We start from the raw sequence: 19,475 nt of genomic DNA on the forward strand, positions 1-19,475 counted from the left end.
AAATGGTTATCACATTTTCTCCCAGCCCCATAGAAATTCAATTTACTCTCAGAAGACAATGTAAACTAGCAAATATGCAGAGTCTGAATGCAGTTCCATTTTGGAAAGAATGAGGAGTCATTTTTAAAATGTTGTTAGCACGTCTTTTGATCAGTTTCTTGATTTTGATTTGAGGCATTTCATGGTCGGCCACATGTCCATATTAGACGCCTCGGCGTGATACCAGGTTGGTCCATACCCTATGGCACTTCCAGTCAAACTGTATTCCTGCTCATTCCCTTGGAAAATGACATTGGAGGGCGTCACTGAGACTATTCCTGTGACCATCTGTTCATTTGTGGTTGTCCCTCCTGTCCAAGTGGCAGCCAGCGGAGGCAAAAGGGAATGGCTACGTTAGAAGTGTGTAACAGTCTGATTCAGGAGTGGATTTGGATTGAAATGTATCAGAATGGCTCGGGGGAGACTGGGACAGTCTTTCAAAATATGCCCGTTTTAACTTCTTATTTTTTACATTTATTTATGTAACTCTGTGAGCAGCTTGCCATAGTAAGGTCTGCAGTAAAAAAAACATGTAGTGCTCTGTTCATGTTTTATGATGGAGCCATGAGGTAGATTCTAACTGAAGTTACTTGAGCACACAGGGACAAATACAGAGGAAGAATGGATGGAGGGGTGTTTACAAATAGAGAAGAAGGAGGGTTGAAGTCAGTTATCACAGCTATTAGAACAAGGACATGTTTGCCAAACTGGCTTTAAAGGTCTCAAACAATACAAGCAGGGCAGGAGAAGATGGCTGGAGAAAGGGCGCAAGAAAGGGAGGATCGCTTGAGAAGAGAGGGGAGGCTGCGTCGCAAGGACAAATGCACTTAGTATGCTGCAGTAAATGTGGACCGAATACAGAACAGATGAGACTGAACGGACACATGTACAGTTGACTCACCTAATCACACACACACACACACACACACACACACACACACACACACACACACACACACACACACACACACACACACACACACACACACACACACACACACACACACACACACACACACACACACACACACACACACACACACACAGTATGTTTGTCTCCAGTAATGTGTGACAGAACTGCAACAGGAATGACTAAAGAGTTGTGTGTGTTTGTGTGTGTGTGTAGAGTTTAGAGATTTAACTGTAGTGTGTGTGTTAAGTAGTTGAGCCTTTCAGGGTACGTCTGAAAGACTGTGGTGTGATATATATTTTTTTATTACCAGGATAACTTCCAAGAGCACTGACCTCAGACAGTCTGTGTTAAACTGGCACTCAGAAAAGAAATCACACGTAAGGATTACCCAGAACATAAGCTAATTATATCCTTAAGTTCAGTGCCACCTCCATCGCTCCACCGCTCCTGCACTCAGGTGTTTGATGAGAGTGGAGCCTGACGCGTAGCCAACGCCCCTGTCCACGCATCTTCTCCTACCATTCCCACCCACCATTGTTCCACACCTGCCCTCTACTGCCCTTCAATATCCCGCAGTGTCCTGTGTTTTGTGCCGGGTGACCCCTGGCAGGGGCCCTCAAGCTTCTGCTCTATATGCCATCAGACACCAATGTCCTCCAACCGTGCCGATTGCAATTCCCTTGAGGCGAGAGACGGCTACGGTTTATCTGGAACAGGACGAAAGGGTCAAGAAAGTTTGATATCTCCTCAGATATTGTTTTCTGCCTATTGTCAGTCTGTTTTTGGCAGCTGTCAGCAATCCCCTCTTTAAAGTGAGCTGATGGGCCATCACATCAGTGCTGTCCCGCAATGGTATAACCACTGCAAGCAGAATCTCTGTCATGAGATTGAGTAAAATATTGAAGTTGCCTAGGTTTTCCCAACAATGTAGCACTAAGATGATAATCAAATGAATCAATAAGATTGATTTACCTTCTTTTATGATGATAGGTTTAAAGGTATTGTAAAGCCAATACCTTTAAACCTGCAAAAACTTTTTTTCCCAGCAGAAACAAGTAAATATTTTTTTTAGCTTTTAAGTTTATATGACTATACACTCATTAGCAAACAACTGTTTACACATACAGAGAAAGATTAGCATTCATTTGGAGCTGTGTTTGTCCAATATCCAGCCAATCCTAAACTTTGTCTGTTTTTTGATAATGATCAGGTAATATACGATTACTTTATCCGGGCTTGTCTTTCTTCTGCTGCTGTTAACGAGGCTGATGGGAGTGGTGAGAGTTAACCAGCACTACAGTATTAGCAAACCCTTTTAAAATTGGTCATACCTGCTGTAAAATCAATCATTTATGAAGGCCATCGGTCATCGTTCCTATATTCTGATTGAGAAGAATGCAAGAGCAGATCTAAATTGAAGATCAGTCAGTTGCTTTCCATGTGGTATTAACAGCATTTAGTGGACTTGATGCAAAATAACGGCCTGAAAACTTTAACTGTAGTAAACATTCTTGGACATATTTCATGGGCCATGACAGCGTAACTTAAACTCACATGAAGCCTAGATTTCAAAGGTCATGAAGGCTAAGATCCACTAAAGCAATTCATAATTCAACATGTGAAGAAATTCAAGACAGCTTTTCTGTCCTGCTTTCCCTCTCCCTTTCTCTGTTCATCCCTCTTTCTGCCTTTCTCAGTTCTAATGCTTGTCCAATTCACAAGCCTTCTCCCTAAAGGGAACTCTCTCTCTTTACATTTCCGTTGTTCTCTTTGTCTTAGGAATGATGATTTTCTTTCTTTCTTGTAATCTAGTAGCAAAACCTTCTTCAAAACTCTGCAGTGTTTCTCAGAATATAACAGCGATGAGGTTGATGGTACAAGTGAAGACTATTCCTGTAACCCACCCAAGGTTATACTCACACTGCACGCCAAGAGGCTTCTTTGGAAGTCGCTGAGTGATGGCCACAGTCATTCACCTAAGATAATAGATTAATCACTCGATCACAGTCTGAACCATTGCTCGGGTTGCCCTTCAGCAGAAAGTTTTGTATGTCACGTCATTTAAATGTCAATTTTTCATGCCTCATTCATGTGCAGATTTGGGATCATCCTTTAATGTCTTGTCATCATTGCTGACTCTGCAGCAGTGGTCGCCAATTGTTCTTCATCCTCTGGGAAAGACTCCTCATCCTCTGTCTTACCGGGCGCTGTTCGTCATACTAATGCTGATCAAACATTCAATAAGTGGACATGGATACAAATGTTCTGTTCATAAGAAGCAAAACCCTCTATTTACCTTCATATACAGTGGAGGAAATAAGTATTTGATCCCTCACTGATTTTTTAAATTTGCCCACTTACAATGAAATGAACGGTCTATAATTGTATTGCTAGGTTTATTTTAACAGTGATAGACAGAATATCAAAAAGAAAATCCAGAAAATCACATAAAAAAAAGATATAAATTATTTTGCATTTCATAGAGTGAAATAAGTATTTGATCCCCTATCAAAACATTGCTTAGTACTTGGTGGAGAAACCCTTGTTGGCAAGTACTGAGGTCAGACGTGTCTTGTAGTTGATGACCAGGTTTGCACACATCTCAGGAGGACATTTGGACCACTCCTCTTTGCAGATCCTCTCCTAATCTGTAAGGTTTCGAGACTGTTGCTTGAGCTTCAGTTCCCTCCACAGATCTATTGGATTAAGGTCCAGAGACTGGCTAGGCCACTCCATGACCTTAATGTGCTTCTTCTTGAGCCACTCCTTTGTTGCCTTTGCTAAATTTTTAGGGTCAATGACGTGCTGGAAGACCCATCCACGACCCATTTGTACGGACCTGGCTGAGAGAAAGAGGTTGTCACCCAGTATTTCATGGTACATGGCCCCATCCATAGTTCCCTCGATGCGGTGAAGTCCACCTGTCCCCTTAGAAGAGAAACACCCCCAAAGCATAATGCTTCAACCTCCCTGCTTGACTGTGGGGATGGTGTTCTTGGGGTCATAGTCAGAATTCCTCTTCCTCCAAACATGGCGAGTCACTATGATACTAAGGAACTTGATTTTGTTCTAATTTGACCACATCACCTTCTCCCAAGCATTCTCTGAGTCATTCAGGTGTTCATTGGCAAACTTCAGATGGTTCTGTACATGTCCCTTCTTGAGCAGGGGGACCTTACGGGCACTACAGGATTTCAATCCATTACGGCATAGTGTGTTACCAATGGTTTTCTTGGTGACTGTGGTCCCAGCTGCCTTGGGATCATAAACAAGCTCCTCCCGTGTAGATCTGGGCTGATCCCTCACCTTTCTCATGATCATTGATACACCACAAGGTGAGATCTTGCATGGAGCCCCAGACCAAGGGAGATTGATGGTCATTTTGTGTTTCTTTAATTTTCGAATAATCGCACCAACAGTTGTTTCCTTCTCACCCAGCTTCTTGCCAATGGTCTATTTAGGCCTTGTGCAGATCTACAATCTTGTCCCTGATGTCCTTAAGCTGCGAACACACCGCACTGGCAGCGCGGCGAGATTACATACAAAGTCAATGTACTAGCGCGTGGCCGCGCGTCCACCCAAGAATCGGCGACCGGCGGCGGGCGCTTGCGCGGCGAGGTGGGCGTGTGGAGTGAGGACATTGGGCTTCCAATACATTCTGCAAATTAGGGATGCACCGAAATGAAAATTCTTGGCCGAAACCGAAACCGAATAAAATGAAACAGTTGGCCGAATGGCCGAAACCGAATACCGAAAGAGGTTTTTGCAGTTTTGTTTATCTATTTTGCCACTTCTTTCAACATTGCATACATGAACTCCCAAATGTTCTCTTCAAACATAGCCTACAACTAAAAATCAACCCCAAATAAATAAAGAAACAGTAAAACCTTCAAATCTAAGAGTAAAATTAACATTTTACTAGGAATGTGATTGTTTATTTATTTATTTATTATTCTTTCGGACAATTCCACACAATACACAATTTTCTCTTTCATATATTCATACATTTAACTGTGTTGTCCGAAGGGTGACGGAAGAAGCCAAAGGCTTATCAGGTCCCGCCCCCATTGTGAACCACTCATTGATGTGTACCTTGACTTATATGAGGAAGAATCTACAAAAAGATCGACTTATTGCCATTTTTTTCTTTTCTTTTTTTGCAATGCAGTGCAGGTTGAGTTGCTCTAAAAAACTGCACCACAGCTCCCACCGTAATGATCAGACTTCAGAATGTGCATCAAAGCCTAATGATCATAACAATGAGAGGCTTTAAACGATGTCCATGCTTAGGAGGTGATAGTAACTTTTTCGGCTGTAGACTGACACTAACGGGGGGAGGCGGCTCACTGGACATATATTTAGTTACGCTGTCAGTTTGCCGAGATGGCTCTGTATTCCATGGACATATAAAGAAATGTATTCAGGCTCGAGCAATGCAATCAGATCGCAGTGCCCCCCCCCCCCCCCCACTCTCCCACAGCGCTAACGGACAATATGATTATCATTTTCGCCGTCAAACCAGAGTTTTTTTTGCGCTGCGGCTCTCACCGGCGAGGTGTCACTGTGAATGACACCGTTACCAACCGTTAGTTTCACTGGGTGAATCGCTGCTTCGCTCGCGCAAGGCTTTTGTGTTTCTAATGTGATAAAACATCAGTCTTTGACGAGTGTTTTAACTTAATGCTGCTTAAAGCATTGCAATGCGCCGTGTTTCATCCAGTTTGAAAAAATGCTCCCACACTGGACTCTGACATTTTCATGCACGCAGCCTACAGACTGCTCCTGCTGCGCGCTCCCGACCAGACGTGGACTCGCATACACGGTTACGTCTCTCTTTACTTCCATTTCCTGGTTTGCAAGCGGGCAGCTCTTTTAAAAAAATATTTCCTTATTGTCATTTAGTTTGTCAATATTCGGTAATTTTGTTCGGCCTTTTAACTGTTTCGGGCCGAAACCGAAAATGACTTATTTTGCCATTTTCGGCCGAACTTTTTCGGTGGCCGAATGTTCGGTGCATCCCTACTGCAAATAGCCTATGTGTATTTTGCATCTGTTTAGCTGTTGGTTGTACTTTAGCCAAGGTAGCGCCGGTTAGTATAGTGAAACTCACCCAGCTGTGTGCTGTTCCGGAGGATAATATGAACCCAAACTTTACGGCAGTGTCCGTGTGGAATTCCAATATAGTGCAGCAAAGCACCGGTGTTGTCCTCTGCCAGACCCGGCACACTTTCACTTTCAGGTAGGCTGATGTCTGCCTTTATTTTTGCCACTGAGCATACACTGCTGGTGTTAATGTGTTTAGTATGTTGCTGAATTGCTGTTAATGTGTGTGTATTTGCGATCAGGGTGCGTCTTCATCATAGATAGTAAATAATATGGATGTAGCATCCGGGCTGACCTCAGTTATTCACACGGCATCCAATAATCCTGGTTTGTGCGCGTCGCCATTTTGTGAGGGGGAGGGAGATAGCTGACGTATACCTCCGAGGCAAAGTGAGGGACAACGGGCGGAGAGCTGTCACTCAAGAGATCGCGCCAATACATTTTAACCTCCAAAAGAATAAAAACTAGTGTGGGCCAAAAAAAATCACCCCCCTCAGTGTTGTCATGGAGATATGACCTAAACATACAGACTAAAATGGTTTCGTGGCCCAGGCAGTAAATAGGTTTAATAATGCTGTGAAAACGGCATGTTTAACATTGGAGTCAACGAGAGATGGCTGTCTTCTGCTCCCAGCCCCCAGTGGCACTTCCTGGTTACTACAGTTGTGGTCACTTCCTTATTGGATGCTGGTATAAATCGCTGAGGTTGGGGCTTGGTCTTCATGCTGTTTTATTGTTATTTGTGACATGACTGCCGCTAGTTACACAGTGTAGGCCTACCTACATCTGTATTTTTTGGCACAGCTGGACCATGTTATTCTTGTTGTTGCACCGTAAGTGTGACGGGTCTGATCTCGGCGCAGGCGTCAGGAATATATGGCCCAATATGATCAAGCGGCGAGCCTCTTGCGTTCACGTGGTTAACCGCCGCCTTCGATGAGGCGGCCGGCGGCCGCTGCGGTGACTATGGCCCAATATGACCAAGCGGCGAGCCTCCTGCGTTCACGCGGCCAACCGCCGCAGGGGGCCAGTGCGGTGTGTTCCCAGCTTTAGACAGCTCTTTGGTCTTGCCCATGATGGAGATGTTGGAGTTTGATTTATTGACTCTGTGGACAGGTGTATTTTATACAGGTAACAAGTTGAGACAGGTGTGTTTTATACAGGAAACTAGTTGAGATTAGGAATACTTTTTTAAAGCACAAGGATTATTCTGTGGGAGCCAGAATTTGTTATGGTTGGTAGGAGATCAAATACTTATTTCACTCAATGAAATGCTAAATAATTTCTATCTTTTTTTTAATGTGATTTTCTGGATTTGCTTTTTGATATTCTGTATATCACTGTTAAAATAAACCTAGCATTAAAATTATAGACCGCTCATTTCATTGTAAGTGGGCAAACTTACAAAATCGGTGAGGGATCAAATACTTATTTCCTCCACTGTATCTGTTAAGGTCACTCACCCTTCACTTTACAAATGTAAATCTTTCATCCAGCAATCAGCAGCCGAAACCGAATGTTATCTTGCTCCTCTGCATTCAGCCCTTTATGCCAGCTGTAGGAGCAGTATTTGGCTTAGTCCTGTCCTTGGTGCCTGAAAGCAGAGGCTAACGCAGTGGTTGTCATAGTGACAGAGAGCCAGGCAGGCGCTGTGGTAAAACTGTAATGATAAAGCTCTTCTGGATGGTGCCGCAGTAAACACAGCGCCACTAGGGTCCCGTGAAGGAAGAGCAAGACGCACCGCCGTGCATGCAAAAATGCCCGTAGGGCTAATATCACCTCCAACGATCTCTCCCTCGTGATATCACTTATAACACCTCATTTTCATCTGCCTTCCCTCCATTCCTTCACTCTTTCTTCTCCATTCATCCATGGAAACACAATCAACGCTTTCTATCATCAGCTTCTGTTCTCTCGCTCTCTCTCTCCCTTTCAAATGCTCTTTCTCATTTGCCTCTCTCTCTCTTTCACTCTCCATCTCTTGACTCCCGCTCTTTAAAATTTATGTTGATGATCTTTCCAAATCTAATCTCAGAGTCTAGAGAGCGAGGGGGACTCTATTGGACCTTGAAGGTCACTGGGCTGCAGGTGTCACACATGGTATAGCTTTACTGTAGGGAATTTAGCATCAAGCTTCCAACCAATATTACATGAGTCGTATATTCAGAGCACTGACACACACACTTACATGCATACTATACTCCATGTCGCAGTGAGGACAGGGATGGAGGGAGAACCAGAGACAAAGTACCTGGGGAGGTAAATAAGTGTAAAATGATGGATGGTTACTCCTCCTTTTCTCATCTTCCTCCGACACTTTGGTTCTCTGGGTCTCTCTGTTCATCCCTCTCTATCACCTCAATGCAGTGCTTGCAAACACTCGCTATATGCGATCAGCTAGTGTGAACACACACACCTCCAGTGCCCATTGGCTGTTTGTCTCTCTAGTATTGTGAGTCATATATTGTCTACACACACACGCACGCACGCACGCACGCACGCACGCACACACACACACACACACACACACACACACACACACACACACACACACACCTGTGAATCCAAAAGCCAATACAGTAGATACAGGCCCATCGACACCTGTGTACTACATGCAGGTTTGATTAATATGGTTTTAAGTACCTGTTATTACTGTAGTGGGAGTGCTACCCCTCACACACAGCAAGACTCTGCTTGACATGCTGCTGCATATTTAAAAAGGACTGGCTGCTGTGATGGATTGATCAATATTGATTAGATGTTCAGATCTACAGTGTAATCTACTGTGCCCTGCCATCTTGAAATACTTTATCATTTAATTACTGAAGCCGCATATGAATGTAAAGTGCAACCCAGCAGAACATCTGAAATACAGATGTGCTAATTCCTGTGCGTATAAGATTTACCTCCGGAGTTCCCAGCCGACACTGAAGTTTAATTTAGTGAGAGCGAGAGTCTGCAAAACATGGGAGGATCACAAATCCCTGGTGCCCTCTGTGTATTCATGCTGTACAAGCTAGGACTTGCTTAGGAGAATGCTTAGAAAATATTGGTTTGGTGTGGGAGTATGCTCATTCAGGAATGTCTGGGTAAAACAATGATATAATAGTCTGAATAAATATGATCAACATCTATTGGGTTTTATTCATTTATTTTGTACATATAGTTTTCCATTTTTCTCTGCGTTCTATTACCTGGAGCTGTCTCTCTTGTTTGCAATATCACAAATTATGTTTTCTTGCAGCAGGAAACACATTAACGTTTGGGAAAGAGTTTCAACTAATCTGCTCTGTTTAGAAAGTATTTTTCAGTGAATGACCAGCTTTGTAACTATGATACTGTTGCTATAATTTTGACAGTATCTAATATATGCATTATTTGTGTCAGCCTAATAAAAGTCCAAACCCACCTCTTCTGTGCTGAAACCTCACACCATGGTTTACTGTTATTAGATGTTCGTATTTGACATTACTATATAGTACAATTGGCTGAGTGTCGCTTTTGAGTCATATACAGAATATTAATTTCGATGCACTATGGACAAGAATCTAACGTTTTATTATACACTATGCCGGAAAATACACATAGCACTCCCCCGTATCTCAGGTTGACAGAAGTAACTTTTATGGCTAAGGCCTGCCATTTCGTATTAGCCTTCAATCTCCTGATAGCTTACCCTCTCTTTCTTTTCCTCCCACTCTCACTCTCATCAGTTCTTTTGTGCTTTCCGTCCTCTTCCTTGTCTTTTCAAAAACCCATCTCTGCATGACACGGTCACATCGCTTCGAGATCATCAGAACGATGAGCTACCTCAGCTTATCTTAGAAAGAAAACAATGTAGCCTCAGGAAGGTTTGCTCTGTCAGAGTTTGAATTGCGTTCACTATTTTGGCATCCGACCCTCACCTCCTCTTACTTTTATCACGCAGTGTCATTTCTTCTAGATTGCTTAAACTTTTGTCTTTGTGCTGCTCTAAGCAGTGATCCACATCGTCTGGTCTTCCTCCCACCTGTCAGCTCCCTCCTGCGTCTCCACCTGTGTAGCCTACATAGAAGATGTGATGTTAGTGAAGTTTTGCGCCTATTTCTATTTGTGTATGGGTTTGTATATGTGCAAAAACAGCATTACTCTGGTCTAAAAGCAAGCCTCAAAACACAGATCTCGTCCTCAACTTTTACGACTCATTACTTTAATACGAGTACTGCTCATCTCCTCAGGTCAAATGTTATTATAAACGCACATCATTAAATTGCAAAAACACTCCTTGTTGCCTTGATTTGTGAATGTGAAGGTTTCTCTCGTGCTCGGCCAATGAGGGAGCATCCAGAGCAGGTTCTGCCTGTGCTAACCTGGTATGGGGGTAGAGGTAGGCGGATGATTGAGAACCTCAGTGTTTTGAGTGTGTGTTTTTTTCACGATACAGAGGGCGAGAGCACTGCAACAACCTGAGAAAGTAGGTCAGACACCGACTAGCGAGAACACATAGCAGAAGAGAAAAGAGGTTCAGGGACATAAGATGGAGACGTAGAGGAAAAAAAGCCAGGGAATGTGTGTGTGCGTACGGAGCAGAGGGGTTTGGTTGGGTAGACAGTTGTGTGAATGATAGAGGGAAGACCTGGAAAAAATCTGATAATATTAATTGTGAATAGGGTTGCAAAATTTCGGGAATTTTCAAAGTTGGAAACTTTCCATGGGAATTTATGGGAATTAACGGGAATTTTGAGAATTAACGGGAATAAACAGGAATTTACTACATTTAAAGCAACCCAAATGCACTAAATCCTTCTAACTATGTTATTTCAGTTCTAGACAGTAAAAAGCAGTTTTTTCAACAACGTTTTATAATATTTATGAACCTTTAACTTCAAATCAGATTTTTTTAAAGCTTATTGAGACACCAAACTTGATATCATATATTGCTTTTTACTAGAGCAGGTTTACAGAGGCTTAAACAGTGATTTTAAATATAGTTAGGGAAAATATATTTTAGCATAATCTTGACTAAAACAACCAGATTTCATGCAAGTACATTTCAGACAGTAATATTTTACTCAACATTCATCTTTTTGTTGTTCACTGAAATTATTGATTGTTCATAAAATAATCAAAACTTGATAAAGTTCTACTTACAAATAAATCTCTTCAAATGTAATGTTTTTTTTATTGTATAAGTTTGCATGGATGTCTTCCTATGACCAAACATAATGTTTATATGTTAAAGGCATCATAGGAGATTATCTGCAATATGCACTTTTTAATATGTTGTGAAAAGTGCTTTTTACACCCCAACAGCAATAAATGACTTATGGGCAATGAAAAAGAAACGAAAAACCCCCAAATTCTGTACCTTCTATAAACCTGTTAAAATGCTGACCAATCGGAGACGATGGACCCGTATCTAAAGAACCAATCACAATCCTGCGCGTTCTCTCCCCTCTGTGTGCGAGCCTGAGCGCGTTCACGGAGGGCAGAGAAAGCGTTCGTGCCATATCGTAGTAGGCTACCTGGCTGGCAGTGGACTAGACCTAGTGGAAGTAGCATAACAAGCTTACACAATGGAACCTACACAGAAGTTACCAGAGGTGTGGACTAGACTCGAGTCATGAATTTGATGACTTGAGACTCGACTTGACAAAATGTAAAGAGACTTGCAACTTGACTTGGACTTTAACATCAATGACTCGTGACTTGAGCCTTTTGACTTGACAAGACTTGCTACTTTCCCCAAAACCCAAAGATTAAAAAGTAGGCTATATTTTTAAGTAGGCTACTGCTCTGTATCTTTCATCATGTAGCCTAGTGTAGGGGAGGAAACTGGTGGATGTCGCCTACCGGTACCGCGCTGATCTGCTTATCACTGGTTTCACTTCAGAGGTGTCGGCCAGAACACCACTTAAGGCCAAAAACGTCAGACTATAAGCATGAGAAGAGGAGTATGGTTTTTCCGCTCTTTATTTTCCTTCTTTCACAGGCACAGCAGCATAGATCGCAGGAAAAGAGACACAGGCTTACATTCCGCTCGTGAGGAGACGTTAGAACAGCTGTTGCGACCTGCGAATCGCGGCCGTCAATAACATCCATAAACTGTAACTTATAACAGCGATCGGGACTGCATGTACTTAGGCCTACTCACACACGGCACGGGTGATTCACATACACGTTTCAACTGTGTCGACTACTGCGGCAACATGCGCGCTCACACACCTGACCGAGAGAGAAGAGAAAAGGAAACTTACTAGACAGACCCTCCGGCCGACTGACGTCACGGCCACTAACTGACAGCTATACTGTCATCCACACTGAACAAAACTCATCTCAACACTCTATAAGAAATAACAACACTGTAACCTATAAACTTTGGGGCCTTTTCTGCATGTAGCCTATGTGTGAGTGTTTGTGTGTGTGAGTTAAATGTTAACAATCACTGGTAAACAGTGCAATTGGGAAGTGCAGCCAGCAGCGCTCGTGCACGGCTGTGTGTCGAGGGGTGGGGGAGGGAGTCCCGAGGGGAGAGGGAGGAGTTAAACGGAACTCCGAGGACAAGCTAATTTCAAATCATGCTAGCTCTCTCAGATCGTACAGTATAGCTTTAAGATTAATGTTTGGATATGAAAATAAATCATTTAAATGACCGCCATTTAGTTAATTCCTATAATTCCCTATTTTGAATATTCCCAAAATTCCCGAGCGAATGTTCCCGTGGAAACTTTCCACCCCTTTGCAACCCTAGTTGTGAAACAATTTGAGATACTAAGAGATAATCCTTAGAAATGAGCTATATCATTTATTTATTTACTGCGTACAGGAATGTATTTAAAACAAAATAGCAGAACCTACTGAAATAACCATCAGCGCTAATTGCATTAACAATATAACAATTCACAGCTACAGTTTGGACAATTGACTTATGCTACACCGCTGACTTCCCTGGAAGGTAATCTCTTTGGCTAAATGTTTCTCAGTTAATCTCCTTAACACTAGAACCGCCACGGGGTCAATTTGACCCGTGGCGGTTTTTCAACTGCCCATAACTATACTTTTACGAAATATTGAAGCCCCCAACTCTTTGACTTTTCCTAAAATTGTGTTGTGATGCTCTCCCTATGGTTAAATAAAGTCACAATTAAACTGGATTAAAAAAACAGGCATTTATACCTAGAACCGCCACACTGGGTCAATTTGACCCGCACAGGAAAATGAAATATTTTCGAGCAGGTTGCTAGGCAACGACATTGTTTGGGGTCCGCGATCTGACAACTGTAGCCTACGTACAATCATTCATAAACACTTACAATAAATTAGAGATGAAGATAAATACCTAACAACATTATAGTTACTAAGTGAAATGAGTGATACGAGTCTGATAGCGAGAGATCAGAACTGAGCGCTGTCTTCTATGCACCGCTGCTCGCAGCTCAACTGACAGACAGCTGAGTTCTGTCTGTGAGCCGGAGAGAGAGCGTCGGAGGGATCCTCCGCCTCAAAACATGTCAACGTGGGGAAAAATTAATGAATAATCAATTAGAGCTTACCTAAAAATAAGTTTGCCATGTTACTGTTTATTGTATTTATGATTTTAGCTCATTTGGACGCTGTTTTGACCTTCTGTTTTCATTACTATACTTGCGATATTATATCTACTTTCAGTTTCATTACTGAGTCGCCACGAAACGTGATTTGTGTTCTTAAAGATACTTAGATTATAAAACAAGAGGTCCAAAACACAGATGATTATTAAACAAACTAATTTATGACTTTATACCACACTAGAAATGCATGGGTCAATTTGACCCGCCTGGCGGTTCTAGGTATAAATAGAATGCTGGCGGTTCTAGTGTTAATAAATGCAGTGGCTAAGAGCCTTAAGTCTTCTGCTTAGTCTGTTTCTGTCATAAAGGCACTTTGAGGAAATATTTGTAGGCTCTCATCCAGTTTCAAATTTAAAGAAAAGCTGGGATAGAGAAGTGAGACCTTTTTAGAAAAAAGAAATTAAACAGTTTCCCTCTGTTTGCTTAGTTTTAAGGCTGCCTCCTATACGTATGTTGCTCTCGATATTACATAAGTACATAATGTCAAAAATACACAGTGACACGCACAATACACTGAGGGCACTCAGGCTTCTTATTTATACAGTATATATAGGCTCCACTCAAGTATGTATCACCTTTCCCCCTTTCTCTTCAGGCCATGTCTGTGTATTATTTATTTGATAAAGCACAAAGTATACTGTATCTATAAATATGCTGCAGGGCTTGTATGAATGGACCGCAACAGGGAAAGATTGTGCAGAAGCTACACACACAACCATGTTTTCATGCTACTGCAATTGATTCAGCAGCAATCGAACGGCTACAGTAGAATAATATGTTTATGCAAATATAGACAGTGAGCTTGCAGATCACTCAGGTGGCCAATGCTAAGAAAATTGCCTTAAAAAAAGAAAAGGAAGTTAAATTGAAAAAAGAAAAGGAAGTTAAATTGAAAAACTCTGAAATTTACCCTGAGGACACATGTTTGGAAGTGAAAAGGCAAACTTACAGTAGAGCTGGAATAAACTTTAGTATAGAGAGGATGCCACTTGCAGAAAGGGCAATAATACAATACGTCCAAATGTTGGGGGGCATAGAGGCAATAGCCAACAGAAACATGTAATTTTGAAACAGGTACCTCAGCAAAGGCAACTTAAACCTCAAAGTCGGAAATGTGCTTCATGTAAACTTAAAGTGTACCACATTAGTATCATCCCATTCGATTTGGATCCATTTTTCCTTTTCTGTTTTGGATTCAGAACTCATTTCTTTGTCATTTTATTTCCTTTTCTTATACATTTCTTCCTTTGTCGTGCAGATAAAAGATGTTGAGATGTCTTTCAAATGTCAAAAATCTAACCCTGATAGACTATTTTCTTGGGCAGGCCTCAGGTTTCAGGAACCCACAAGTGTGTGTACTGCTTATTTACGGTTGCTTCAAATAAATAAGTGTGAAATCAAATCTTGATAACCAAAGTGCCCATTTTTAATATTACAAGCTTGGTACTATTAATAACTACATCAGCGTATAATCACTGTATAGTAAGTCATTGTTTCCTGATTACACATGGAATGCCATGATACAAACAGCACGTTTGTTTTTATGGCTTCATCGTTAACCACAATTATTTATGACTGTCATATATAATTAGTTTGGGCCTAATGAGTCATATTATCCCAATCCTTTGGCTTTTGTCACAACAGGTCAAATTGTGCCAAGCTGATCTTGAGGGAAGGTCCACTTGCCCTCTGATCTGTTACAATACAAGTCTTAGCTAAAAAAATAATGGGTATAACATTTCAACTTTAATGTACTGTAGACAACCTTAAACAACATGAGAAAATGTTAGTAGTAGTTTTCTGTTCATAGTATTTAGCACTTGTGTGTATTGTTCTGGTCGCACATGCACCAGTTTTTTTTCTGCTGATGGCTTGAGGTTTCAGACCATACCAATGCACAGTTTTTTCTTATTCTTTTCTATGTTCTCTTTGCCTTACTGAATTAAATCTTGTTTTGGAACTGAATCTTTGTTCTTCCCTTGCTTTCTTTCTCTCCCCATCTCTTTTTCTGTTTTCTTCCTTTCTTCCAGTATGTGGCATTTGGCTCCCTATTATTCATCCTCATCTCCATCTCCACCTTCTGCATGGAGACACATGAGGCCTTCAACACCATCCTCAACAAGACAGAGATTGTTACCGTGGGCAACACTACCCATGAGGAGATTGTATATGAGGTGGTGACTGACAGTTGGCTGACATACGTAGAGGGTATGTGCGTCATTTGGTTCACCGTCGAGGTCCTGCTGCGAGTCACCTTCTGCCCAAACAAGTTGGAATTCTTCAAAAGCTACCTGAACATCATCGACTTCATTGCTATCCTGCCTTTCTACCTGGAGGTGGGCCTGAGTGGTCTGTCCTCCAAAGCTGCCAAGGATGTCCTGGGGTTCCTGCGTGTCGTCAGATTTGTCCGTATCCTCCGAATCTTTAAGCTGACCCGCCACTTTGTGGGTCTCCGTGTCCTTGGCCACACCCTTCGTGCCAGCACCAATGAATTCCTCCTGCTAATCATCTTCTTAGCCCTTGGTGTCCTCATCTTTGCGACTATGATCTACTACGCTGAACGGATTGGCGCCGACCCAGATGACCCAACAGCTAGTGCCCACACCAACTTCAAGAACATTCCCATTGGATTTTGGTGGGCCGTGGTGACCATGACCACGCTGGGTTATGGAGATATGTACCCAGAGACCTGGTCAGGAATGCTGGTGGGTGCACTGTGTGCCTTGGCTGGCGTGCTGACCATTGCTATGCCTGTACCTGTTATTGTCAACAATTTCGGCATGTACTACTCTTTGGCTATGGCCAAACAAAAGCTGCCCAAAAAGAAGAACAAACATATCCCCCGAGCACCCCAGCCCGGGTCCCCCAACTACTGCAAACCAGATGCCTTGGCTATGGCTACCGCATCACCTCAAAGGCTCTTGGGAAATGTCCTAGGTGGAGTGATGGGGTCTGGAGGCCTAGGGGGTGACTGTCCTCTCGCCCAAGAAGAAATTATAGAAATGAACAGAGGTGAGAGATTTAAATTTTTTTGCATGTCCATTCAGTTTGAGAACAAACAATGGCCGCGTTTCCCAGATTCGTTAAGTATCTGGGAAAGTACTTCTTTGGAGCGCTCTTAAGAACGCTGTGAAAGAAGAATGCGTTTCCTAGATTCGTTCTTAGCAAAAGAAGCTCTTTCACTAAGACGGAACTGTAAGATGGAGCTGACCCACTCTTACAACCTTCTGTTGGGAATTCATAAGGGGTAGATTTGGTCAAAGTCAAGAATATTATTAATTTCATGGAAATTATAATATTAAGAAAAATTGTTAATTAATGATCAATTAAATTAGTCCAGCTAATCTAATTACTTATTAATACCTACGGAGCACCACCCTTTGAAAAAGGGAACTTTGAATCAAATCAGAAAAACAGTCTCATAATGTTAAAGGGATTTACCTTGAAAATGTCAAAGTTGGTTACAATGTACATTTAAGATAATGAAGGAGTGAATATTCGAGCATAAACCTTATTTACCAGCAATTAGTGAAATACAAGACACAAATATCACAGACACTGCTTCTTAAAATCAAAATGTAAGGGTTTATTTACTTAGGCAAGTTGATTAAAACGATACACATAAGTCAATAACCATGAACTAATCTAATTTAAGAAAGCAGACATAGCACAAGCAATAATAAGAACAGTTTAGATTATAAAGCCATGTATTTCTATCTATGTGCAGGTGAGTGCACGTGTGTGTGTGTGTGTGTGTGTGTGTGTGTGTGTGTGTGGTGTGTGTGTGTGTGTGTGTGTGTGTGTGTGTGTGTGTGTGTGTGTGTGTGTGTGTGTGTGTGACAGAGGAACGTCACTTTAGAATTGAGATGAATTTAGATGGCAGACGCGAGAGTTTGACGTCACGCGAGAGTTTGAAGTGGCTTTTAAGCCACGGGTAGATCAATTGCTAATAGCAATGTGGACAACTTCTAAAAGTTGAATATTCTACCTTTAATCAGTAGGGGAAGTAGCATGCAAAGCATGTATGTAACCTACTGCTTTAATCAAACACATAAGAATTATAAAGGATGATGCGGGGAGACTTTGGTTTTGTCTTCACGCAATCTTAACTTTAAAATTACAGAAACTCAACACTCATGTATTCATTAAGAATACTTGAGGGGGAAATCACGAGTGTCAGTGTGTTTGTGTGTGTGTGATGTGCGTAGTTAGAAATGAGAAGGAGAGGAAACAAAAGACAGTAGCCGCAGCTCTAGCGCGAAGTGAACTGTTTCCTCCAATCACACAGTGGCTGCAAATGCGCATTTGCGTATACTGAGTTGAATTGATAAAGAGGAAAGAATTCACTGGCTTTAAGAGTGACGGCAACAAAACATCAATACATTCCCGGTTAACGGGAGAAAAACACTGTGAGCGAAAAACACTTATGTAACATAAGTGAGTCAGAATTACTTTAAATCAGGAAATAATGAAATAGTGAGCTCGTCAGCTCTTACGTTTACTTCAAGTTAATGAACAACATAAAATAACTATCTTAGCCCAGACAATAGCCTCACGTGAATCGCTTGGTCCAGCGATTATTGGTTGAAGGCAGCTGGAGGAGATAGGAGGAGAAAAAGGCCGCTTGCCGGGCCTTGTGCGCTGATGGAGCGCGTCTTGTGGAAGACAGGGGTGTGGAACCAGCTCAGCTGATAAGGGCAGCGTGCCACACCATGCCAAGGGATGGAAGCAAGGGATCAGCAGCTCTTCTTGGCAATAGCGGGCTGTCTGCGGTCCGATGGGCAGCGGCAAGGAGGAGAGGAGGAAGCGGAGAACTCCCTCGGCGTCGGGCCTTGCTCTCTGCTGGCGCTGCGTCTGGGGCAGCGTAGGAACGGCCCAGATGATAGGGCGGCTTCACTTCTCGGCGGGTCCGCTGGCTGGCTCCGGTCCGTAGAACGGGCAGTGCAGGCGTCTTGATGAAGGGATCCTGCGTCTTTGCTCGCGCCTTGCGCGTGTGGGGGTCCTGTTTTGAGGAGAGGCTGAGGTGGCTGCTTCAGCTCTGCGAAGAGGTTTTCTGTAGGAAAACTCTCTCGAATCCGGGAAAACAGAAGAAGATGTTCCAAGCAGTCCATCAATTCGTCCAGCGAGTATGAAGACTGAGACTTGGAGTTGCTTATCCCTAGGCCTCAGGCTTAAGCATGTTGTACCTTCTATCACGGCTGGAAGCCGGAGGCGAATGGCAAAGATGAGAGGATTGCATCCTGTATTAAAACAGTCCAAATGCATTCTCATCCAATCAGAAGTTAGTTTGTCTAATCAGCAAGCAGTGTTTACATTCAAACCAGCCAATAAGATGCTTTTCCTTCCTTAGGAAGAGAAAGCTTTGAAGCTTGTGTCTCACAGTTGAGATAAGGTAAACACAGCAGGGTGCCTGGACCCTGCCATGTCTGGTTTGAACTTTATGGTAGCTTCCAAATAGAGTTTCATCCTGTGAAACTTGCAGAGAATCAGTCCCCAAAGGTCTGGTTGGATTAACCAACCTTTTAAAAGGGACTATCACATCTTAAATGAGTTTATGACCTCCACAGGGGTCTGGGATGGTTGACTCTACAGAGAAACTTATGTAAACATGCGTTAGACTTTAGTCTCTTGGAATGCACTGTGGCATCAGTCTTAACCCATTACAACATTTCAAATGAGACACTCTGTGTAGGCACAACAGTCCCCCTGTTGTCCTGAAGGGTGCGTTGTCGGATGCAGTCTTCATGACAACCATAGGGCCGAACAGTTCATGCTGTAAAAGTCCAGAGCGACAGGTTAAAAAGTTCAGATTTCAACAGGTTTTAAAAGTT

General features: G+C 42.5%; 1 protein-coding gene across 1 annotated transcript in view; it reads left to right on the forward strand.

The window, feature by feature from the left end:
- kcnc3b (potassium voltage-gated channel, Shaw-related subfamily, member 3b) overlaps positions 1 to 19,475 on the forward strand; it is a gene marked incomplete at both ends in the record, with an annotated part of 52,830 nt that overhangs the window by 14,833 nt on the left and 18,522 nt on the right. Inside the window, 1 exon segment of the mRNA XM_080049046.1 lies at positions 15,675 to 16,656. Coding sequence (XP_079905172.1) covers positions 15,675 to 16,656 — 982 coding nt within the window.

The sequence above is a fragment of the Ammodytes marinus genome, assembly GCF_949987685.1.
Source record: "Ammodytes marinus genome assembly, chromosome: 20".
Lineage (NCBI taxonomy): Eukaryota > Metazoa > Chordata > Actinopteri > Uranoscopiformes > Ammodytidae > Ammodytes > Ammodytes marinus.